The sequence below is a fragment of the Leptosomus discolor genome, chromosome 5 (genome assembly GCF_034619465.1).
Source record: "Leptosomus discolor isolate bLepDis1 chromosome 5, bLepDis1.hap2, whole genome shotgun sequence".
In the NCBI taxonomy this organism is placed as follows: Eukaryota; Metazoa; Chordata; class Aves; order Leptosomiformes; family Leptosomidae; genus Leptosomus; species Leptosomus discolor.
In genome coordinates, this window is record NC_141395.1 from 60,695,060 (window position 1) to 60,721,141 (window position 26,082).

The following is a 26,082-nucleotide window of genomic DNA, read 5'->3' on the forward strand; positions in this document are numbered from 1 at the left end:
TTGCACAAAGAGCTCTCATAAGTGGAAAGTCTTTAAAGAGTTTGAATTATACTTGTAATACATTATGCCTAAAAGTTGATAGGTGTAGTGCAAGTTAAAGATAATTAACCTGTGTAGAAAGCTAGGCAACGGAATTGTCTTTTCTGAAGACAACCATGATCGAAATAAATCCCCTCTGTAGAAAACAAAAGAAATCTGTGAGCAATGATTGACAGAAGAGCAGAAAAGGTGACAAAGAAAAGGGCAAAAACCCCTTTCCAGTCCCATTCCCAGAATACCTATCTTAAATGCAGGTTTAAAAGGGGGTGTTCAGAAACTTCAGATCACCTTTCCACAGCGTCTTCACTGGAAAATCCTCTCCAAAATGTGCACAAGGCCTTAAGAACCCATTTAAGGCAATGTGTGCTTTTATCTTGTGTTCAGGAGCTGGAGCAGGTTTTAGGAATTAATCCATAATATAGGCAATAATAAAAATAAATCATCTGCACAAATAATTTTGCATTCTTCAAGTCCTGGAAATTATGACCTCCAGGTTCAGCACACAGAAGCAGCAATAGGAAGTCAAGAAACTTCTGGTTTCCTTCTTTTTTTTTTTTTTTTCCCCCCCAGGAGAAAAAGAATGTTTTCACGCAGGAATGATCAAATCATTATTTTTCCAAAGCATCCCCATTTAATGTCTCATAATTTGTGTCTACTTGGAGCACACTTGCTAAAATACACCCAGTTACAGTCTAAACATGGAAAAAGATGAAGAATACCTTAATTTCCATATTTTTTTTAATTACCACACATAGTATAGCTATATAAGAAGAGAAAGATACATTTATTCAATTCAGAATTCCATTATTGGCTGGCTGGATTTAGAGCAGGTTGGCACGGAAGATCCAGTGCCACAAATTCATGTTACATAACATTTTTTAGTAATTTTCAGGGAATACAACTAGTAAGCATTTGCTTTCCTAGTTCAGCAGATTAGCCACCAAAATATTTCATAATATATTCACCTCTACAAATAGAATTTACTTAGGACAGTACATACATTTATAGCAGATGCTTGAACTTGTTCTGTTTGACCTGGATTCTTTCAATGTGCTGTTCTTTCAGCAAACTATCATAAAATGTTAAAGATATAGGATACATGTGAGTCTTATGCTTTTTCTTGATATTTAGCATTCAGATGGGAGTTTGGATGCTCTTCTTTAACAGGAATTTGATTCACTTGCAACTGGTGACACAAATCAATGAGTAGCAGTAAAATTTTAAAAATAAGCAAAACAACTGAGAGATCTTGTCAATGTCAGGGTAGGGATCTTGTTTCTGCAGTCAAGGCACGTGTCTAGATTGCCATCAATTAGATTATTTGTATAATGCAATCATTAGCTCAAGGAGAGCCTCTCCAAATCCCAGAATCCAGACAGTTTATGGCTTTTTTATCTCAGTTCTTTGTCTCCGTTTTCATTCCTCCTTTTAAACCTTTATTTTAAAGAAAGAAAATCAGGAGAGAGAAGCATACTGAGGAAGTTTGGACGGGATTGTGATCCAGTGCTTTGTCACAGATTTGCTGAATAGGTGTCTTGTATCGCAACCTCTATTTTGGGTAATTTGGAATTGACTACAAATTGTATATTTAAAGTGATTTTCTTGGTAGAGGCTGATTTTATCAATCACAGTTAACATTATTTTTTTTATGTAATGTGCAATATTAGCAAAAACTTCAACTCGTTATAATTGCTGTGGCTGCTAGGTGTTGTTCAGTGCTGAGGGACTGAGAGATGTAGGGGCCCTGGCATTGTGGCACAGCCTTCAGGGCACAGCCAAATTCCCACCAAGGCCACAAATCACCAATGAAGTGCCCCGTTAGCATCTTTTCTGGTGCGCTGTGCTGACCATCTCTGTGATGGCCATGTCACAGCAGGACATCAGGCCTCTCTGTCAGAGGGGGACTCCCAGTCTCTGCTGAGGTCAGCGCTTAGGGGAAGGTGGTGGAGGTCCTTACCCTCTTACTTGGGAAGGAAGACATGAGCAGACTGGTGAAAACTTGCTGGCTCCTAAGTTATTTCTTCTACAAGGGATATTTCATATAATCATACACTCGTTTGGGTCGGAAGGGACCTTAAAGACCAACTAGTTCCACCCCCCCCCCACCCCCCGCCATGGGCAGGGACACCTTCCATCAGACCAGGTTGCTCAAAGCTCCATCCAACCTGGCCTTGAACACTGCCAGGGAGGGGGCAGCCACAGCTTCTCTGGGCAGCCTGTGCCAATGTCTCACTGCCCTCACAAGAAAGAATTTCTTCCTGGTATCTAATCTAAATCTCCCCTCTCAGTTTGAAACCGTTACCCCTCATCCAAGGCACAACTGGCTTTCTGGGTTGTGAGTGCACATTGCTGGCTCATACTCAGTTTTTCATCCACTCACACCCCCAAGCCCTTCTCTACAGGGCTTGCTCTCGACTCATTCATTGCCGAGCCTGTATTTCTGTTTGGGATTGCATCTCTCTTACAAGGAAAGGCTGAGAGACCTGGGGCTCTTTAGCCTGGAGAAGAGAAGACTGAGAGGGGATCTTATCAACACTTACAGATACCTAAAGGGTGGGAGTCAAGAGAATGGGGCCAGGCTCTTTTCAGTGGTGTCCAGTGACAGAACAAGAGGTAATGGGCATAAACTTGAACATAGGAGGTTCCATCTAAACATGAGGAGCAATTTCTTTACTTTGAGGGTGGCAGAGCACTAGAACAGGCTGCCCAGGGAGGCTGTGGAGTCTCCTTCTCTGGAGACATTCAAAACCCGCCTGGATGCCGTCCTGTGCAACCTGCTCTAGGTGGTCCTGCTCTGGCACGGGGTTGGACTAGATGATCTCCAGAGGTCCCTTCCAACCCCTAACATTCTGTGATTCTGTGACACAGTCCTGGGCAACCTGCTGTACATGACCCTGCTTGAGCAGGGGGGTTGGAACAGATGATCTCCAGAGGTCCCTTCCCTCCTCAGCCCTTCTGTGATTCAGTGATTCCTTCTCCACACAATCACCACCAAAGGGCAGACACTTGCCTGTCCGTTGGCTGCAGGTGTGCTGTGCCGGCCAGCGCCGCTGGCAGCGCTCACCACCCTGAGCCACCCCCGGGGCCGCTGGGGCGCCCGCCACCCCTTGGCGAAGCATGGGAGCCTCCTCCCCGTGTTCAGACTCCCTCTCGGCCCCCGGCCGGCCCCAGCGCTCCCCTCCCGCCACCCGTCGGCTCAGCAGGGACCGGGCGGGGAGGAACAAAGTTTGCGGGCGGTGCCTGCGGGACGGCCCGCCGCTGTCGGCCGGTGCGGTTTCCCGGTCCTCCCTCCGGCGCGGTCGGTATTTACAGCCGCCCGCGGCCGGGCCGCCCCGCCGCTGAGGCTCGCACGACGGGCGCCGTTCCCCCCCGCCCGCCGCGGTGACTTACGCCGCCGGCTGACGGCTCACCCCGCTGATAGGCGGCCCCGCGCTGGCTGCGGCGGCCCGCCCCGCCGTGAGCAGCGGCGCCGGCGGAGGCAGCCGGGCAGAGGCGGGCGCAGCCGGGCAGAGGCGGGCGCAGCCGGGCAGAGGCGGGCGCAGCCGGGCAGAGCGGGGCAGAGCCGGCAAAGCGGGGCAGAGCCGTGCAGAGGGGAGCTCCGCGGCGCGCAGCCCGCCCAGCGCTGACCGCCGCTCTCAGCCCCTCCGGGCACGGAGCGCCCGCGGAGGGCTCCGCTCCCCGCCGCTCCGCACCGCGCCGCCCGCCGCCAAGACGCCGCGCTTCTTGTACCGCGCCAAGGGCGGGTGCCGCTCGGCCAAGATGGGCCGGCAGACGGCGGCCGGCGGTCGCGCCATGCAGCGATCGCAGAGCCGGAGCAGCCTCTCCGCTTCCTTCGAGGCGCTGGCGGTCTACTTCCCCTGCATGAACTCCCTGGAGGAGGAGGACGGAGGTGAGGGGCCGCGGCGGGCCGGGGCCGGGGCCGGGGCGGGCGGCGGCAGGTGTGCGCGGGGCGAGGCCCGCGACCCCGCGGGGGGCTCCGGGGAGGGGCCGGGCCCGGCAGTGGCACCCCCCAGGGAAGGGCCGGGGGTCGGTCGCCCCTTTCCCGTCCCGGCAGGCGGTCGGGCGGCGGTGCTGAGCGCCGAGGTCGGTGCTGGGAGGCAGCTCGCGGAGAGCTCCCGGTGTTGGGAGAGGGGCTGGTGACACAGTGCTTGTGACCGGGGAAGGAGGTGTGAGCTAAACGGTGATGCTTATCCTCGCACTGGAAATGAAGTTACTCGCTGAGCTTTAGTTGTGCTGAAAAAAAATGGGGTAGAGGGTCTTCCCGTTTTCTGCTCAGTCATAAGGAAAACAAACCACACTTCCTCACGGGCGCTGTTCTGTCTGACACTACATGGGCTTGCTCAGGTATCCCTTGGCCGTTATTACAGTATAATTTACAAAGAACGCCAGGTTTGAAGCATTAAATACTGTCCCAGTTTAACTTGTATCTTGGGAACAGCAGTGTAGGCAGAAGCCTATGTGTACCAGTGTATACGTACCAGTAGACCTCGCAGGTCTCACTCTTAGTTAATCTCGACTCATAAAAGTAGGTCCAACCAGTAAAGCACATGTGTAATTTCCATTTATTTGTTGCAGGACCAGAACTTTACATGACAAAGAGAAATGCAATGGATTTTCTGTATAACTGTGGCCAAAAAAAAAAAAAAAAAAAAAAAAAAAAAATTAAAACCTAAGCTAGCTATCAAAAAAAAGTAAAAAGTTCAAGTTGCTGTTCAGAATGTGTGTAACAAATGTACATGTATGACTAAGCGTGGCACCAAACCCTACCCATCACAGAACTTGTGTTTCATGAGTTTGTTTTGAAAATGCTGGCTTTGTGAGGAAAATAATCTGGTGTGTTTAAATATGTTTACATATAGAATGAACTGACGGTCTTCCCAATGTTTATCAGAACTAACTCAAGATTTTAAATTTCATTAAGAACGGAGCATATTCACCTTCAGTAGATTTGAGTAATATTAAATTGAGATATCAGTATTTGTCCAGTGCCGCTAGACAAACATGTATCGGCTGTGTATGTACACCATTCATAACCTGTGTTTAAAATGTCTACATATGGATATATCACCTTCCACATCTCTTGTCAGAGTTCAGCAGCAAATGTTTGTCCTGAGTCTTCACATGTCTTGATTTATCTTTTCACATGCAACAGTCTCTGAAGTCTCTTCTCCAAAGCATCTTTCCTTTTTTCGTGTGAGTGCCAAAAAGTGCTCCCTCACCTTTCCCCTGGACCCTACTCCGGGGCTGGCCAGGCTGCTCCTTTCCATAGAGAAGAGGCAGCTGCTCCCCAGGGTGAATTGTGCTGTCCTTCAGTACTCTCATCTGCTCCCTGCCTTGAACAATGAAGTGAACTGAAAAATATTGCCACTAGACTGCAAGGCAGGCTTCAGCGGGCATTTTTAATCTTTTGACTTGCTACTAAACACTATGACTGAAAACACACATTTTTAAAACACTAAAAATATCACAAACTATGCTACACGTGCTTATGTATTCTTTAAAGATTTTTTTCTCTATCATTCCAGAGTAGTTGTCTGTTCAGTCTTGATTATTAGTTACAAGAATTGCATTAATCCTGTGTGAAATCGGAGTATTGATTTGTTTTGTTCTGGTCTGTTTTCTTCTCTAGGAAACACTTAACTTATTCCTCAGTTGAGATCTCTGTTTAAAACTGGTTCAAAGAAATATGAGATATATGAAAGTCAGTAGAGGAATACATGTTAATTCAAGGGTAATTGTAATGATTTATTTAGTTTGCGCTGACAAGTTATTTAAACAGAAGTGTTAAAAGCTTGTATACTGATTTTTTACGTGTTGTGTTGATTGATGTTATCTGATCGTATTTAGATGTAAGCTACACTTGAAAATGCATTTCCTGTAATTCCAATGAAAAAATAGAGATGTAATTTCTCTGCAGTTTTTATGGAGCTGAGTTTCTGCTACTGGAGTTTTCAGGCATACCAGGTTGCAGAGGGAGTGACAGGCATGACAGCTACACTCTTTTCCCGAGAGCCCTCACTAAGATTAGAAAGAAAAAAATGTGATGGGTTTTTTTGATGGCAGGTCACCTCTGCACTCAAATTGGAATTTGTTGTCTTCTGAGTGCTTCTATGCAATTATATTTATGTACCACCAGTGTCCTTAGGTGGGTGTGGTACAGGCACTCGCATGTTCACATACTTCACGCTTTTTACAGTTTAATCTGAAAGGGTTGATGTTAAACCCACTTCATAAGTTACCCATCCTGAAGATGTAGTTATTTCTGCGTAGGTTAAAAAAAGATAACCTGCTACAGGGGTGCTTTTACATTTCCCACTCAATCACATTTTTAATACAAATAGAAAATCTGACTTGTTGAGGCATTTATTTGTGATACTCTCTTGAAGACTTTTGTTCATTAACTGCTGAAATGAATACACTCGTCCATAGATACCTCTCTGGGTATGAACGAATATGAGTACTGTCAAGTTCAAGAACTAACGGAATAGTAACTAACTCAATACAATGCACTAGTAAGAATAATTTTACGATGATTGAGAAGTTCCACTTGAGTGTCAGTTGAATAAAGAAGGAAACTCCTTAAGTCCTGGCATCCAAGCTGTAACATACTGAAGAAGCGGGCTGTGGAAAGGCCTCAGTTTTCCAGTTCGTAGCTAGGAACTTGCCATGGACAGGCCTGAACTTGCCGTGGTTGGCCAGGTTTTCAGCACGGGGAACTGCTGTTCACTCTAGCATTTCCTACTTGCTTATCAGTTACGTGAGTCCTTCAAATTTATTTACATTCATTATTTTTAAAGGAGTTTATTATTCTTAGCTGTTTCCAATACCATTTACTGTGTCCAGTAACAGGTATTGGAAAATCAGGTTTTTCATCACCAGTTGATTTCTGGCATGTGTGCCTGTGCACACACAGAACTAACATGTCATATGGTACCAGAGCAAACTACATTATCGAAGTATCAAGCTTATTAAAGGGTGTCTTTGGCATTTTTTGTTAGATTCATGGATGATAAAGTGTACAGCCTGCATAGTAAAGTGAGAATTGGCATCATATAATGCTTGGAACAAATTTAAATTATGTGGAAATTGTGGAAGAGGTGTGGGGACAGAGGGCAAATCAGTACCTATCTGGATGCTCTTGAAGCATCCCAAGCCTCACATTTTATCTGAAAACCTGGGTTGAAATTAAAGGAAACTTTTTCATTAAATTCAAAAGACCAGGGAATTTCCAATGTAAATGTGTGTGACATCCTTTTAGATGTCTGTGTAGTTATAGTGCAAAATTTCATGCACATAATACATATAAAAGTAGTGGATATGCGTTTGCCAAACTTCTCTGTGGACAACTGGAAAATGTGCTAGAGCAAGTGAATTCTTATGTACAAGAAGGTTACTGGAGCAGAATTACAGTTACCCGACATGCACTGAGAAAAGAAGAGAGAAGCTCAGTTTGCATGTGGTCACAAGAAAGCCTACATCTGTTTTTATGAGGGAGCCTGTTAACTTGGTGCTTCCTCAAATTACACTTTGTGTGTTGTTTACTGTAACAAATTTGTGCTAAAGTTTCCTTTTTATACTCTATTTACATTCACTTCTAATTTGCTTTTGCATTGAGGTGTTGATATGAACTGTTAAATAGCAGGTTGCCAGGAGTGCAGCTATGGAACTGCTAGTCATGGCAAGATCTGCGTGCAGAACTGTGCCCTCCAAAAGTATATTTCAGTTTAATGTCTTCTTTTGCCAAAATTTTTGGGTGGCAGTGAAGCTTATGAGATTCAGGGGGAAGTCAAATGCTTTGCAGGTGCTGAAGACAATTCAAGAGATAATTTATGATAATTTAAGACAAATTAATTCAGAAAGAACTGGAAAGCATCTTGGTCTCCCAGTATGTTAGAAAAACAAAAGGCAATTGAAAAAAAAAAACCCCAGAAACTACAGAATGTGCTTCAGTTCAAGATAATCATGCCAAAAATAGAAAGAATTAGTTGTGTTAGCTGAGGAGAAGATACATTACAGTTTTGCATATTGCTGTCTGCCAAAAGAAGTATCTACATGTTGCTGCATAAGTTCATCAGAAATAGAAGCACATTATACACTCCTGTCACCTGGCTGCTATCTGGGAAACTTGCTCAAGGGGTTGTTCGATCCCACACAGATATCAGCAGGAGTGTTGCCATTGATGCTAGTGAGTGAAGGATCAGGTCTTGTTTAAATGTACGCTGAACTGCTCAGTTGAGCGCTGTTACTGGCTTCAGTAGCATTTCTCACTGATTAATCATTGCTCCTTGGTAGGGCTGGAATAAAGCTCGGCAGTTCCTGGATTCTGTTCCAGTGGTTAGGCTGCCAGATCACACTGTCCCTCTGGAGGTCCCAGTAGACAATAACAAGCAGACAATAATTTAACCAGAAATAGAAATATGGGGGAAGTAGTAACAATAAATTCATTAACACAGGAATTATTAAAGTGAAGAGAATCCTGCACATGAAGTATTTATGCTTTAAAATGGTCATCTTCTTAAACATGATGAAGTAATAGTAGGATCATCAGGCAGTGAAGAAAATGAGAATAACTACATCTTCTTGGGGAACTGGCCTTCTTTCTGGCCTTGGTGGTAAAGATGACCTTGTTTACGTGGAATGTTTATAGGCAGAGCCAAGGTGGGATAGGAAAGAAGCGTGTACTGCCTTGTGGCAGGGTATCTGCTGTAAAAGATGAAGCTTTAAAGCTTGGTTTGATTGATGTTAACATGCCAGAGATTGTCTGCTGCACATCTCATGCAACAGTGGCATGGCTCATCTTAGAGGATAAATATCGCTCCAAATGTGGAATAATCAATAGTTTTTTATGTTTGCTGCTAGGGCACTGCTCAGGGGCTGAGCTGAGCCAGACTTCCCATCACTGTGGTGGGGCTGGGTCTCTCCCACTTCTGCAGCTCCTTGGGCTGACTCCAGGGTGGTGGCAGTACAGAAGTCATATCTAGCAATTTGCATCTCTCTTTCCAGTCCCAATTGTTTTTACCAATTACACTCAGGTACTATACTGATGCAGTAGATGTAGATGCCAAGATGGATAAGACCTTTTAAAAAAGTATAGGAAAAAACCTATACTGTTGCTGGAGAAGAAAATTGTGGCACAAACCAAACGTGTATTCTGGGAAACATCTGGAAAATCAACAGAAAAGTAGAAGAAACTGCAAAAGGATTGACATTCACAGTACGACGTACTTCAACCTGACTGTATAATAGAAATGCCCAACAGAATTTTAAAGCTGTGTTTCTCTTATATTTATTTATTTCTCTTCTGAGCTGCTAGTTACACTGCAGCATGTAGCTGAATAGATAATAGATAACTCAGGTGTGGCTGTAACAGCAGCAGTGAAGCTACAGTGTATGACAGGTTTTGTCTCTGGTGGTACCTACATAAACCTGAAAGTACTGTCACACTTATATCTATGTGCTGTAATTGTAATTTTTCAATAACAAGGTCGACAGTGTAGTCAGAGCAGTGACATGCTGTGTTGCCATTGTTTCAATTGGAGAGGTAAATGTTTAACAGCAGTAGTTTGAAAATGGGTCATTACAGTGTGAAATTTGCTCAGAGTTTTGGGAACTGTGGTTATTTAAATAATGATATTTGCATGGTATCATTAGTCATTTTAGACAAAGCTAGGAGGATGAACTGTTTCTAATTTGTGTAATCTCAGTAGCCATCCAACTACTTGGCACCAGCTATCTCATTAAGCCCTAATAGAGGGTGTTGAATTGTTTCAACGCAGTTGCTACATCATTCAAAAATGCTGCACAGATCTGTCTGAGAGTGTATGTAGTGACCCTAGCTATACAAAAAATAATCAAGGTTGGGTTAAAGAATGGTGTTACTGTCATTATTGCATATAATTCATATAATACAAAAATAAAAAAAAACCAATTCTAAGCTCCTCAATATGTACACTATTCACTGTTTAAGAAATTTTAATCTGCTCTTGGCACTGCATGGAAAAATTGTTATTGATAAGCGCATAAGAAAAGAATGCTATACATCCAGAAAACTGAATGTACGTATAAACATAAAAACATCACTCAAAACTGCAGTGATGGTTTCTTTTTACTTAAGATGGTCATCCTTTGTCATTGGCAAAATCAAAGACTGGGTTTGAAGATTTCTTGTGGTGAAGATGTGCACCCATTTAGTGATTCTTTATGTAAATGGTGTATAAAATTAGAATGTAATTCCACAAAATTGCTTGCTCTATTTTTTCGGGATTTTAATAGCTTGGGGATGAGGCTGATTCCCCACTGCTTTGCACTTTTTGTAGTCATGTAGATTGTTGTACAGGATGTACAAAGTGGATATAAAATGCTACCATTCTGTTCTGACACATGCACAAAATATGCACAAATTCAGACCTATTATATTTCAGTGATAAGAACATCTATCTGTGTGGAGAATGTAACCGGTCTAAATGAGGGTTTCTGAAAAACTGTTCATTCAGGTCACTTAGCACGTGGGACATACAGCTGTGGGCTCTAAAGCCGCGTGCTTCTTCATTGTCACATCTCAGTGTTGAGTTTTTCAGCAATCGTACGAGGCTTTTGGCAGGTGCATCCTCTGACCACACTTACAAAACTGATGTTCTTATCAGTAACAGACACAGAGACTTCTACAGAAGTGCTGGAAAGGTCTGAGAGGTTGTGTGTAGTTGTGTTCCTGATTCACATCTCACTGTCAGGAGTTGTGCATTTCTAAATAAAAGTAATTAGGGTAACGTGAATTATGCATTTGATGTCTGCTGGTTTTATATTACATCAGAACTAAACTTTTTTCATGATCTCCTATTTGAGACATTTTATGTGCAACAGTATTTTTCCAAGTTAGAGTCAAACTTTTATGGATGTCTGGTTGGACTGGCTAGTCAAGGGGTAGTTTACTAGGTCAGTAATCCTCAGTACGGCAGCTGACTTGGAAATGTATCTTACACAAATTTGGGGAAGACATTCCTGGTTGTCCCTGCAGTCATACATTTGAAAAAAATAGCATAAATGTCATAGAGATGTCCTGATCTCTCTTGGGCCAAATAGATGACTGAAAATATAAAAAATATTTTATTTTCTTACTGTGTATTACAATCAAGATCTGTAATCAACATCTGTAAAACAAAGGATCCAACCAGATCTGCTTAGCCCGTTTGTTGTTAGATAGTCAGAGCCAAGTAACCAAGAGAAGTGGAAATCGCCTCGGTACTAACACTCATCCTTACAGGTGCAGTTAGTTTTGATTCCCTGGGATGGATCCCAGTCCATTGGCTGCCTATTATCAGGGGTAAATTCTTTGTCAAGGGAATGGCCAAGGAGCAAACCTCCATGCTGTGGATCTGTATATACTTAATTGGGATTTCCAGGGAGTGTTACATAGCACAGGTATTAAAAACAAACTTTAAGCTGTCAGAGATGGCTATTTGTCCTTTTTGTGTGTAGCATGTTCCATAGTCATTCTGAATAATAATACAGGGGGTACTGGAATTTTAGGAACAATAAGTAATTATCATGTACATAGAAAAACAGCTCTTTGTTAACACTTCACTCTTGTAAAAATGTTTAAAAATCTTTTGGGACTGCGAGTGTTGAAGAGCTTAAACTGATGAATTCCCCACACAGGCAAAAGCAGAGTCTGATGCTCTTAAGATTTTGCCAAAGGGTCAGTTAAGACTGAAGAATGGACATCAGCGTAGCAGTGAAATTAAAATGGTGGAAAACAACTTTAAACACATTAAAAAGCGAGAGAGAATAAGGAGCAGGTGCCTGCCTTAAACGACAGCATTGCTTGTGAGCAGTGTATGGTGAACTGACGTCACATCACACAGCCACAACAGGCCACGGGGATCTTCTCCAGGTCAAATGTATGACCAGCCTTGCCTTCACAGGGGAGTGAAATACAGACAAAGGATGCTGCAATCTGGCCAAAGGTTTATATCCTGTGAACAACTGGCATTTATGATGGCTGCCTCTTGGGTCCTGTATATGGGAGTTCATCAAGAACGGGACCCGAAAGCTCCTATACCAGCCTCTGACCAGAAGCTCAAGCAACAGTTTGGCAGTTGATTATTTCATTCAGTTCTCATTTTCTTTTGCGTTTTCTTAGGTGTTGTCTTAATTAACCTGAATCTTATTTAATCATACTTCCAGTATGGCCAGAGAAAAGACAGATGAGGAAACAGAAAGGCACAGGACAAGAGTGAAGAAGTATTTCTTGACTGAAAATTAAAAACTAGTTAGGCCTCCCAAGAAATTTTAAAATGCATAGTGCAAACTGGGGCTGTCAGCCCAGGCTCTCTTAAACTTTCCAAACTTGGCTACTCCCATACTGAAGAGCTTCCCTACTGAAGGCAGCTGTGCTTTTGGGCTATCAGAGCAGGCTATCCCCATCCCAGTCAGAATTTCTCAGTGTTTTACGTTCAGATATTCCTGGTAGCAGGACCTGAAGCACAGGTCTTCCCTTTTTTCTTTTACAAGTGCAAAGTAAGGGAGAGCCCCTGGTTTCAGTTTCTCCATGGCCCTGCAAATGCCCTTTGGGCTTCATAAATGCTTATGGCATGCACTGTGAAAAATCTTCATGAGAAGGTAACAGGACGCTTCATAAGCTGGTGATTAGCACTCTGAGAACTGATGAGATGGGCTCAAAGCTTCTCAAACTGAAGTGACAGTGGAATCTGGGTTTCCCAAATCCTACTTAAATTAGTAGATCCTGTTCTGTGGCTGCTGCTTGGAGTCTGTGTGTGACACAAGGAAAGAAACAACTCAGCTGTTGTTCCCAGCAGTTCTTCAACAAGAGCTAAATGCCTTACTCAGTGAGGCCAAAACCTGGGCTGTTCCAGACAGAATTGTGCAGCTGCAAGGGAATTTGAGATCTGCTCCATCCCCTTTTTACTAGGTAGGATCAAGTGTTCTGGGACTGTCTCTGATGATTTTACCTAACCTGTTCTTAACATGCCCAGAGCAGATCTCTAGATACGGAAAGAACTTTACTCTTGAAAAACGGTCACTCACAGGCAGCTATCTCCTGGGTTCAAATGAAAATACTGAAGCAGCCTTTTGGTTAGGTGGGGAGAGAAGAGAAGACGCACCTCAAGCGCTTGAGTGTGTTTCATAGAATCATAGAATGGTTTGGGTTGGAAGGGACCTCAAAGATCATCTAGCTCCAACCCCCCTGCCACAGCAGGGATACCTCTCACTTTACCAGGTTGCTCAAGGCTCTATCCAACCTGCTCTTGAACACTTCCAGAGATGGAGCATCCACAACTTCCTTAGGCAACCTGTTCCAGTGTCTCGCCACCCTCAGGGTGAAGAACTTCTTCCTTGTATGTAGTCTAAACCTGCCCTCTACCAGCTTCCATTACCGTTTGTCCTGTCGCTGCAGGCCCTTGTAAAAAGTCCCTCCCCAGCCTTCTTGTAGGCCCCCTTCAAGTACTGGAAGGCCGCTATAAGGTCTCCCTGGAGCCTTCTCTTTTCCAGGCTGAACAAGCCCAGCTCTCTCAGCCTGTCCTCGTAGGAAAGGTGTTCCAACCCTCTGACCATCTTGGTAGCCCTCCTCTGGACTTGATCCAACAGCTCCATGTCTGTCTTGTGTTGGGGGCTCCAGAGCTGGACGCACTGTTCCAGGTGGGGTCTCATGAGGGCGGAGTAGAGGGGCAGAATCACCTCCCTTGACCTGCTGGCAACACATCTTTTGATGCAGCCCAGGATGTGATTTGTTTTCTGGGCTGCAAGCGCACATTATGTCTCATGCTTATCTTATCATCCACCAGCATGCCCAAGTCCTTCTCCCCAGGACTGCTCTCTGTCCACTCATTGCCCAGCCTGTATCTGTGCTTAGGATTGCCTTGACTCAGGTGCAGGACCTTACACTTGGCCTTGTTAAACTTCATGAGGTTGGCCTGGGCCCGCCTCTCCAGCCTGTCAAAGTCCCTCTGGATGGCATCCCTTCCCTCCAGCGTGTCAACCTCACCACACAGCTTGGTGTCGTCAGCAAACTTGCTGAAGGTGCACTCAATGCCACTGTGCATGTCACCAACAAAGATGTTAAATAACACTAGTCCCAGTACTGATCCCTGAGTAACACCACTTGTCACTGGTCTCCACTCAGACATTGAGCCATTGATCGCAACTCTTTGAGTGTGACCTTCCAGCCAATTTCTTATCCACCGAGTGGTCCATCTGTCAAATCCATGTCTTTCCAATGTAGAGACAAGGATGTCATGTGGGACAGTGTCAAATGCTTTGCACAAGTCCAGATAGATGACACTGGTTGCTCTTCCCTTGTCAATTGATGCTATAACTCCATCATAAAAGGCCACCAGATTTGTCAGGCAGGATTTTCCCTTGAAGAAGCCATGTTGGTTGCCACTGATCACCTCCACATTTTCCATGTGCCGTAGCAGAGCCTTCAGGAGGATCTGCTCCATCATCTTGCCAGGCACAGAGGGAAGACTGACTGGCCTGTAGTTGCCCGGGGCTTCCTTTTTTCCCTTTTTGAAAATGGGAGTGATGTTTCACCTTTTCCAGTCAGTGGGCACTTCACCAGACTTCCATGACTTCTCAAGTACGACAGAAAGTGGCCTAGCAACTTGATCTGCTAGTTCTGTCAGGACCTGTGGATGGAGCTCATCAGGTCCCACAGCTGGAGCCACAGCTGCTCTGTGTTCAGTACCAGTCCTACCAAGAGATCACGTACCACCTGGGCACTGGCATAGCCAGCCTGCCTCTGCCTGCACCAGTGATGTCCTCTCTCAAGGCACTGCGCCTGGTAGTGAGCAGTTATTGGAAGCTCTTGCTGAGAGCAAGCTAAGAGCTTGAGCTCTCGCTGCCAGAGGCAGATTCCATCTGGCTTGATCCCAGGTCACAGAAGGTAATCTGCTGCATTCACTGCAGTTTTCGTCTTGTCCTCATCTGATATTGAAGATTGTATCAGTACTTTTGCACTCCTAGTTTGCAAGTGATTTGCGCTGCAAGTTGTGGGAACAAATAATTCCTTGTGTAATTTAGAAAATGTGGCCTGTGGAGTCTATTTGCAGTAACCATATTAGTTAAATTACCAGTGTGATTAGCTGTAAGAATGAATGTGCTTTCATAAATGCCAAAGCAATTATTTCTGGTAATTTATTCCACTCCTTACGGTATGGCTGCAAGAATCTGAACTAGTGTTTTTCAGATAATATATTCCATATTTTGTGATGGGGACTTGAGAGAAATTTCTTCTTTCTAGGACAATTAGATTATACTAATTTGGAGAACATTTTCCATGTTCTTTATTAGGGTTTGATAAATTGTGAGTAAAATGATTTTCAGTGTATGTGGTCAGCAATGTACTTAGCAACAAAGTGTACTACTAAACTCTGCATACTTTTGTAGGTAGGATTAAAAAGAGCGTGCATGAGCTGAATGTGTATGTATATATACTTAATGATTTTAAAACCAACCCTAACTTTTACAGTGGCACCAGTTACATTTTTACTTCTGTGTTAGTGTCAGATGCATTTCCAAGTTACTCATCTAGCTAGAGATTAGCATCACCTTAGTTGGGTTCATTCAACTGTATGTTTGTTTTCACAAATGTTTTTGGGAAATGATCTGTCTTAAAAGAAAAAGAACAACTATAAAACATGTTGTTGGTTTGTTCCTTTTGGGCTGGGTCCAGTACAGAATGCAGCCACACAAGTAGTTGTATTAGCATAATAGGGGAGGTTTTAGTTTCCAGGCAGGAATGAGAGAAAACTGTTTGGATTTACTAGAGTGGTAACCCTTCAACCAGATCTTCTACCAGCTACAGCTTGGAAGTATGGCACCAAAGGCTATTTCTTTGAGTTGAGTAGCTGCTTTGCATTTTCATTGCTGCTTGCAACCTTTTAAGTATTTTAATGGTGAATTTATGAAACAGAAATTATGGATTCTGTGATGCTATGATTAGGTAAATACTGTCTTTCCTTTTAAATTGTTTGAGGTATTGTGAGATTGTTTTTGATGTATTACATTTTTCCAGGGACCAATGTATTGCTAGTATTGTGGGCAATCAAGTGTGGGTATTTGTCATGTATTATTACATATTAGTTTAGCCAAGCTTTATCTGAAAGAATATTCATCTTTAAAGCAGTGGCTCAGAAGTCATGCCTGTGCTCTGGTTCTTCTTCTGTACTTCTGTTCAAAATTGCCATTTTGCTGTTGAAATCTTCAATTCTTACTTCAGGAAGCATCAACATCATGATTAGGAGCCTTATTGGTGAAAGGTCAGATCTTTCTCTTTTGAGACCATCAGAGAGCTCTGCCTGTTTCTGTTGAAAACTGGAAAATAATTATTCACATAGCCTCCTTTCAACCCTCCTTAAATTCAGTGTTAAGGTCAAGATAATTAGTGTTTACCACCCACACTTATACAGAAGTTGGATATAGAATGCATGCCTAACTTTCATGCTATATCAAAGTTGTATCTTCTTTGCTATCAGCCTGTCTTCATGTGAATCAGGACACTTATTTCAGTTAAAATGAATGCAGGAAAGTAAAACTGCTTAAAAATAAGATTCAGAGTAATGTTAAGAACAGCTACGCGTGTGTATCTATGAAGAATTGAATTACAATTGCACCAGTTCTGCCTTGATTTCTTAGTAAATTGATGTGCAAAAGTTGTGTTGATTTTTTTTCTGTGAATGTTCTGCTAAAGGCATACAGACTTATAATTCTAATTCAGAAAAAATCTGACTTACTAGTTAATGAAAGTTACTATATACTCATTCAGATATCACATATTCAAACACATATTTATCCCAACCCCCAAAGTCTTTGATATGAAGGGATTGAACAATTATGCAAGATGGAGATGTTCTGTTAAATTTGCATGAGATAATTCATGTTTGCAACAATCAACCAAGAATGACCAGCATTGAGCAAAGCTGAATGAAAATGCTTAGTAATCAAAAGAGCTCTTGCGATGGAATATCCTGTAACAACACTTGAATGAAAAGAGCATGGGGCTTCAGGTGTCGCGTCCTTTCACATGTAATTATGACATGCTGTACCTTTTCTGCAAAACTATAGCACAATTTTTTCCTGTCAGTTTTGAGGGAATATTTCTTTGATATGAATGATTGGATTTTAGAACAGCTCTGGACCAGCTGGAAGTCAGATGCCAGCTTTTATTAGTTTAATATAAATGATAAAACCTGCAGACACTTGGAACAGTGCAACCCAATAGAAATGAAATTATTGAATTCAGTCCTTCGTTTTTCGTATCTCACGTTAGCCTTGTATCTTTTTTATTTGTATTTATTGCACGAGGTACTAATGGGCGTTTTCAGAAGTAGTTTTGGTGTACTAAAAAAATTATTTTACTCTCTTGGTACTGAATTCACATGGGTAGCTGAAGTTCTAGGGGAAAATTATTACTTCTGTTATTTTTATATAGTGATTAAAAGTTATGCTCTTAAGGAATGTGTAGAAGGCTTGTGATAAGCAATTTGAACCACGCGCGAAACTGCTATAGGAATGTCTCACTATTGCTAAATATTGCAAAGTTATTAATGTTTCTTGACAAGGGGTTTCAAGGTGATTTGGGTTTCTATTTCCCACTTCACTAAAATTCCTGTGTTCTTTACCTGACCTAACATCCCTCCTGACGGGAGGGCATGGAAGAGTTCAACCCAGACTGCAGCCTGTAGGACGGAGTGATACTGAGTGTGGACATTGAAATCGATGTCCCTCTCCTGTTCCCTGTCCGAGGCTGCAGGCCCTCTTACTCTAAGCCAACCCTGTGCTCACACATTCTCCTCGGGGTATGAAGAGTCCTTATCCCAGGACAATCTCCTCCCTTGCTGATTTCACCGACCCCACAGGTCCAGCAGTTCTTCTGATCTCTGGTGCATGATAAGCCAGAGGTGTAAAGGGTAGCAAAGGCTACAAGCAACTGCAGAAGAGGGTGAATCTCTAGATGTCATAGGATATTGGATATTACTCTACCCTCATTGTATCAATATTTAAGAATTCTGATATTTGTTCTTATGTACATTTAGAGTTATTGCTCTTTTTTAATGCTATCAGTGTATCACACATCACTGTGCTGAAGTCAGGGGCGTGTTGAACAGATAAAAGAAATTGGAATAGAGTATTCCCTGCCCCATTGCAGGAAATAGCATTTAAAATCAGAAGTGACATGGAGTGACTGTCTTACTCATGAAAGAAAAACTGAAGCTTCATTCCTACTCTTTTTTTTTTCTTTTTCGTTTCTGTTTTTGTTTCTGGGGTTGTTTTTTGGTGATGCTTTCAATATATCTTCCAGCTGAGGTCTTGATCAAAATTCTCACACTAAAATGCTACTGTAGTAAGTTTTGAGTATTTTTTCCCCTTGTCTGATAGCCATCTGTCTGTCACTTTGCTGTTTTTACAACTAAATTTAAACTATTCAAGCACATACAAAAATTGTTACTCTTGGAGATGGTAATAAAGTTTCATATTGTGCATAGAAGTCAATACTGTATTTTTTAGATCTAAAATTAAAGCAGCTAGTGAAATGAGAAGAACATGAATAGAGAAGAAAGAATGGGAAGGGTTCTTGATTTGTTGTTTACTATCCTCACTAATGGATATCTGTAACTTGATTTAGCAGATAATGACCAAATGTTTTTAAATCAAATAGTTTGTCTGAATTAGAACATTCCTCAGGCACTGCAGGTTTTGATGTAATGGTAACATTTTAATTGAATTCCTAAGAGGAATGTATTCTTCCAGAGAAAACATATTTTAAACACACTAGACTATGGATAGTGTAAATCTGGTTACCTCTGTGGGCAGACTTGTCTTGTGCATATGCTGCCCTTGGAAAGCAGGCGGTGACAGAGCTAAGGTCCTGTAAAAAAGATTTGCAGTGCTGCTTGCTTGTTATTAAAAAAATGGTGATTTTAACATGGAAGTTTTGGTAAAGGTCATTAATTTCTGGCTTCGAGTGTTTCTGCCGTGTGGAGTGGTGGCGTGCTGCCTACAGCGGTGCCCCGCAGAGCTGCCCAGCTGCGACAGCGCGGTGCAATGGGGGCTTCTCTTTTGTCTCTGCAGAAGCAGGGGGTAAGAAGCTGCGGAGCACCGTCCAGAGGAGCACTGAGACAGGGCTGGCCGTGGAGATGAGGAACTGGATGACCCGTCAGGCCAGCCGTGAGTCAACGGATGGGAGCATGAACAGCTACAGCTCTGAGGGAAAGTAAGCAGCAGTTATAACTGTGGTTACCTGGTGTTTCTTCATGAAATTGGTAGACTTTGTGTGAGTGAAATGTGGAATCACAAGTGTGGTGAGTGGTGTAGGTCCTGTTCAGTCAGAATTCCCGTTATAAGCTTCGTTAGTGGACCAAGCCTAAGTCTTCCCCTGTGACCAAAAGAGTCTCCCATTATTGGTGCAGGAAGGATGAGGATAATTTCTGCCATGCCATGAGAAAGGCACCTGGTGGGTCAAAGCATCAGCATTGTGGCAGGAGGTGAAGCGGGTGCAGTGCACTGGGTAAAACACAGGAAAGGACAGGCTGTCTTCTGGAAACTCCTTGCATATGTCTGTGCTTTGCAGAGCAAAGCATTTCCAGATAATTTCCAGATGTCATTCACTGGGCTCAAGAGTTTTTCAAAGATTCTGCTAGTTAATCCTGAAGAAATTATCTGGGCAGAAGTATGAGACTGTCATGTATCGTGCTTTTCATAAAAGCCCAAGTTAAAGATTTCTGAATGGTATGTGCAAGACATTGCCCAGAAAAATCTTACTGTGGATAGATTTATGGGTGAATTTTGTGCTGTGAATACTGGACGATACACTTATAGTGAACAATATATCTTGCATGTCCAAATTGATGCACTATATGAGATTGAGATGGACATTTATTTATGGTTGGTCATTACAAATCTCATTAGTTCTTGTTGCCTTGTAATGGGTCGCAGATAATTTATGGCAAGAATTTGAATTTTAAGTTACTTTGGTCATTTGCCACAATGGATTTCAGTTCCATTATTGAATAGATGTCATTCTCAAAGACAGTTTTCACAAAATGTTTATGATGAATGCTGATTTTAAAAGGTGATTTTAAAAATAGTGACCAGTGTTCAGTCTAATGTAATAATTTCATTGCATACATTTGGCATTCAGCCACTGAGTTCACGTTGACTGAGAAACATGAGCAGTTTTACCTTCACATAACTAAATTACCAGTAAGGGCATGTGTTAGTATCTTATTGAACTGGTCTCATATGAATACTACAATAATTAACATTGGTCTTTAATATATTGGGAAAAGAGAGCATGATGTGAAAATATTACTGTGGAAATTAGATTTAGTGAGGATTAGTGCTTCCTTCACCTGTTTGTTTATATGCTGGAGGCCAAATTGCTGCTTGTTGAACACTGTGCGTTTTTGAAAATTACAGTAATTGTTTTGTAATCTTGTCAGTGTAAATTCTTGTGAGCAGTGGTACCATAACCGTAAACACTAAGTGCAAAACAGCTAGAAAACAAGAAAGGTCAAATTCAAATGTATTTCTTTTTACTTGTTTTTAATATTTTTTTTAGTTTGATTTTCCCTGGTGTGAGGTTGGCTGCAGACAGCCAGTTCAGTGATTTTCTGGATGGACTTGGTCCTGCCCAGCTTGTAGGGCGACAGACTTTGGCAACTCCATCGATGGGTAAGCATCTATGTCTTATAGATATGGTATGATGTACTGGGTCTGGTAATGAGAACATAGAAATTATCTAGATTCTAAGTCTTTAAGTACGGTTTTCCCGTGTGGTTTTGAGTAACTCAGTTAAGACCAAAACCTTGGACAAAGTTGAACATATTGTGGATGCTTATTAAGACACTCAAAAGTAGAAAGGTCCTTTGGAAAATTCAGTCTTTTACCTCTTCTTGTTCAGTTTTCCATCTTTAAAATGTGGCTAATGAGACCAATCCTTTCTCTGAATCACTTGGGTAGTACTGAATAAAAGTGGGAATTTAGGTGCAAAGTATTTATTACTGTTGTGCTTACAGACTTTTTTTATATTCACAAGTTATCTTTTCATACCTTGTCTTAAACTAGAAGCATGTTGAAGAGATTTCAAGCAGTTTTACAGAGCTGCTTTGTACTAGTTCCCTTGCTTCCTTTTTTAATCTGAAATTCTTAAAACAAAAAAAAAAGGAATTTAGTTTGAAGTGATAGGGGCATGGGGAATGGGAGACAAGGTGTTATTGCGTGGTTTTTTTACTTGTTTACTAATGTAAATAGCAGTGAAGAGGATAAGCATTAAATTATGTAGTAGCATTACAATCCAGATCATACTTATTGGTGGAATGCAGATGATAGAAGTCATCACATATTCATCCTAGAAGTTCCCATAGCTTTTCATATATTTATGTATTTCTGAATTACAATACCAGGATTTCTTTTTGATGTCTAGGAGATATCCAGGTGGGAATGATGGACAAGAAAGGACAACTGGAAGTGGAAATAATCCGAGCCCGTGGCCTTGTTGTAAAACCAGGTTCAAAGACACTGCCAGGTAAGGAAGAAAAATCTTAGCAACAATAATAGAGTTCTATCAAAAAAATCCAACAAACCCCCAACTTCTGAGGCTTTACTCTTCAACTTAGGTAAAATCTTAGCAAATTCACATCTCCGTAGATTACAGTATTGTACACTGAAATGCATAATGTATTGAAATGGTATACAAAAGACCAGCCCTATTTCAGGAGGAGAAAAAAAAATCTGACTGGTTTCTGGGCTACCGGAAAACCCCAAAATATTTTAGTAATAGGAAAAGAATCCTTGGTTATGGGGTAGAAAGGAAGGTATATACTGAAGATGTGGTAGAGGAATCTTAGGGATGAAGGGGGAGTCAACAAGAGGTGAGGAATAGGTACCTACTCAAAAAGTAGACCAGTATTTGATACCTACTCCTTATTTTATAGTCTGATGTCCTATAACGCTGTGTGAAAAGGACAATATAATGGTATTTTTAGCAAGCTCTTCTGCCGAAATAGAAATTGTGTCAGAGTCTTTTCTTCACTGATTTTCACCTTGTAGGTAATTTTAAATTATTAACAATTTGGAGCATTGATCCAAATCTCACCAAAGTTAATGCAAGTCATTCATTTACTTAATAGGCCTGTTCCGCATACTGTACGGTATAGGGGTACTATATATAGGAATATCTGATTTTTCCAGGTCAAAATCTGAATTGTTTCATGTCAAAAGAGACATATAAAAAGAACTAAAGAAAAAATTATACCAGGGAGAAAAGTAAAGAAAATTCATGGATGCTTTGCTTATGAATAAATGTTAATATTGCTTCTGGAGATTTGTGTATTCCAGTAAAAGGCACATTTTGTCATATGGTGATAGAACAGTGCATGTGTTATGCCAAAAATCTGGACTACCTCTTTACTTACTGTTCTTTATTTCCTTTCTTCTAAGCACCATATGTAAAGGTGTATCTATTAGAAAATGGAGTCTGCATAGCCAAAAAGAAAACAAAGGTAGCAAGAAAAACGCTGGAACCACTTTATCAGCAACTTCTATCATTTGAAGAAAGTCCCCAAGGAAAAGTTTTACAGGTAATTTGCATCAATATTCTTCTGAATCTGAAAATACCACGTGTACAGTTTCCACTGAATGAGTTTCAAACTTCCTTTAACGCTTCATTTGGCAAGTTCTGCTGTTTCAGATACTTGTTGAGTGGATAAATACTACAGTAATAACTGTTGATGCAAGTAGAAAGTGCTGACCAAAAGTTGGTTGTAGATTATTTTGCTTCTGCTATATGTATGGGCTCCTTCTCTCACAGAGCTTTCTTCAGTATCGTGGATAACTGCTCTGTTACTGCCCAGGTAATTTCTGTCACTGAATCATGATTAGTATACACAGAACTAAACTATGTCAGCAGTCAAATATTTTATTCCTTACCATAATTAAATAATCAGAGACATTTGATGAATCAGATTGAAGCTCTCATAATTTTTGCTGATTTTTTTCTATTTCCTTGTGTTTTCTTTGCTAACAGATAATTGTTTGGGGAGACTATGGACGTATGGATCACAAGTCCTTTATGGGAGTGGCACAGATACTTTTAGATGAACTGGACCTGTCCAATATGGTGATTGGGTGGTTCAAACTCTTCCCTCCTTCTTCCCTAGTAGACCCAACTTTAGCTCCTCTCACTAGAAGAGCTTCCCAATCATCTCTTGAAAGTTCAACAGGACCTTCGTACGCTCGCTCATAGCAGCTGTGAAACTGTTGTCGTAGCAACCAGCGTTACAAAAAAAAAAAAAATTACAGGTCGCAAACCCTGGTAACACTGCATGCTTAATGTTGTGTCTTCTGAGCCTGTTTCTAGGGCTGCAACGCGATCCTGTGTTCTCAAGGAAGTTGCACACATTGTGCCCTACAGAAGGCCCTCAGGTGAAGGACTGAAGTCATGAAGAACTGATAGGTTTGGAGTTCAGGGACACTGAGTTTTGGTCCAATCTGAAGCCATGGACTAAACTAAAAGAATCAATCTGTTTCATGCAACAAAAGTCCTTTTCAATGGCATATCTGTTTTGTTGCTCCTGTTTCTTTATTTATCTGCCCTCCCCTCCTAAAGCTTGGTTATGCCACACAAATGGAGTTACCCTCCCATGAAGCCATGTTACAAGTCAGTGGATTAGCAGACATTGGAAGAAAAGAAGAATGTAAGGATGCTGGAAAAGTCAACTGTCACTTGAAACAGTTGCTTGAGATCTGAAAACTCTTCATACTGAAAAGATTCCAGACTAAAAGTGGAAGGCTTCATACCTCCAGCTATAGATACAGTGAAACCCAGATATGATGGACTCTGTGAAAAATGAAGTTCTGTGGTTATACTGTACTGTATGAAATTAAAGAAACTTTTTTGCATGGACACAGATTTAGCTGAACACTTAAATTATTTTCTTGGGGCTGCAACTTGCAAAAAAAAAAAAAGAATAAATCAGCCATTTTCAACAATTTATATTATTTTTAAAAGTAAATTTCACTAGTGCATGTGGTTTTAAAGGGAAGAGAATGCAACAGGGTGATACAAAGAGACACCACGTTTATCATTCTTTAAACCAGTCATGGTCTGTATTTTTGCAGACGTATATTAAAAATAAAAAATAATTTCTAGAAAATATTTAAAATTCTGTTTATGTGACAAGAAATAAGTGTAATATATTAAATTTATTTAAATGTAAAAGGTACAAGCCTTGTAAAGTTCAACATAATGTGCAAATTGTACACTTCTTTTACCTCCTCCTTTCTCTATCTCTCCTCCCAGTCTCCCTTCTTCCTTTTGCTCTTTTTCCCCTCTACCTCCCAGGATGATCATCATATTCTAAAATGGCTAACTTTTGACTTATTACGCTCTTATGCCCCATATTTGGTTCAGGGTTGCAGATTGTACTGCATTTCTGAATTATTTGAGAAAAATATTGTTTAAGAACTTACTTTTTTTCAAGCATGTTGAAAAGGATTTTGCAACATGGCTTGGGAGTACATTAATGTAATTCAGCATGTATTTGATAAAGAAGATATTTGAACTTTTTGCAATTTATTGTACAGTGCATGGTAACTTATTTTCATTTTTTCTCACCTTCAAATTGAATTCTACAGCAAAATACTGGAATCATGTGGCCATTGTAAGATGTCTTCAATAAATTTGTTTTCAGCACCAGCATCTTTCATTCAAAGGTTGAACTATCATTTCTTGAAGGTTTTTGGAAAGAGGAAAAATTAAGTACCTGGTTGATTTTCAGGAAATAAGTTTAAACACTTTTATTTGCACTAAACTAAATTAATTGCTACATTTTTGAGATTACAAAAGCAACAAAGGTTACTAGTTCATACAGTTCTGCTGTAAAGTTCAATTTTCATAAACTACATTTGTGTTGCAAAAGACATAATTAGGTAATGTCAGTCTGGAAAATATCAGTCTTTGGTACGTAAAATAGCCTTAAAGAAAGCTTATCAGTACCACTCTGACAGCTATTTGACACCATTACCAGAGCCCTCACTGCAGTCAATGGATCTTCAAAAACCTGTTTTTTGTAGCAGACAGTAACTACCGTTGGGTGGTGCTGCAAGTTCAAGCTTCTCATTAAATTACATTATTTAAGGGGAATGTGACTGGCTAACATTTAATAAGAAAATATTCTTTTTTTTTCTGGGTCTTTGTATGCCTTTAATACCTATTTAAGGTTTAATATTGAAACCTTGCAATAATTTTTGAAATATACATTACATTTACCTTTAAGGCCACGCAGAATTATTCTGATTTTATTTGAAAATCTATTGAAGTTTCCCATTAAGAAATTGTACCTGCCTCATAAGAGGGCAAAAGTAATAACAGTATCACTTAAAATGCCTTTTACTTTGTGCAATATCATATAAATGAAGATTGTGTCTTGTCTTCAGAGTTTATATAATGGATTATTGTTAAGTTGATGGACAGACTGGTAAAATTATATTTATTGAAGTAATTTAGACACCTGTCTACCAGCAGCAAATAAATACTAACATGCAGTCTACAATATCCCCTAGGATATTAAAGAAAAATACATAACCATTTTCCTGATACTGTGAGATGTGCTCACGCATTCTTGTATGCATAGTCCTATATAAATTATTTCAAATTTTAAAATCAAGGACATGACGCGTGGAAGGTTTGTACATACTTGTCATTATGCAGTATTTATTTTAAAAAAATTAATGTATTTTTTTTAATTTTCACACGTCTGCAACTCTACTTACGGTTTAGTCATGTAAATAGCACTATTCCAGTGGTCACTGCTGTCTTGTACATAGTACGTTTTAAAAAGTTAAAAGGAATTACAGTTGGGGAAAAAAAAAAGGGCAGATTAGGCCTGTAATGAACACCAACTAATGTAAATCGAACTCATTCTGGTGATGGTATTTAACACTTTAAATAAAACATTTTCTTTACAGAGCTTGTGTGCAGCGCTTTGTTGCTTTTCTCCGAGATGGTCAGCAGCATCCTTCCGT

At 41.0% G+C, this 26,082-nt stretch overlaps 1 protein-coding gene across 41 annotated transcripts in view; it reads left to right on the forward strand.

Moving 5' to 3' along the window:
• RIMS2 (regulating synaptic membrane exocytosis 2) overlaps positions 1 to 23,302 on the forward strand; it is a 478,829-nt gene extending 455,527 nt beyond the window's left edge. For 39 of the 41 annotated variants that reach the window (XM_086465565.1, XM_086465576.1, XM_086465572.1 and 36 more), the window contains 5 exons: positions 19,129 to 19,270; positions 20,618 to 20,730; positions 21,482 to 21,583; positions 22,498 to 22,637; positions 23,084 to 23,302. In XM_086465565.1, the coding sequence (XP_086321691.1) occupies positions 19,129 to 19,270; positions 20,618 to 20,730; positions 21,482 to 21,583; positions 22,498 to 22,637; positions 23,084 to 23,302 (716 nt within the window). Of the gene's footprint in view, positions 1 to 3,798; positions 3,929 to 19,128; positions 19,271 to 20,617; positions 20,731 to 21,481; positions 21,584 to 22,497; positions 22,638 to 23,083 lie in introns of those variants that run through there. The other 2 variants (XM_086465599.1, XM_086465600.1) reach the window with 2 other exon arrangements.
• Positions 23,303 to 26,082: the final 2,780 nt, after the last annotated feature.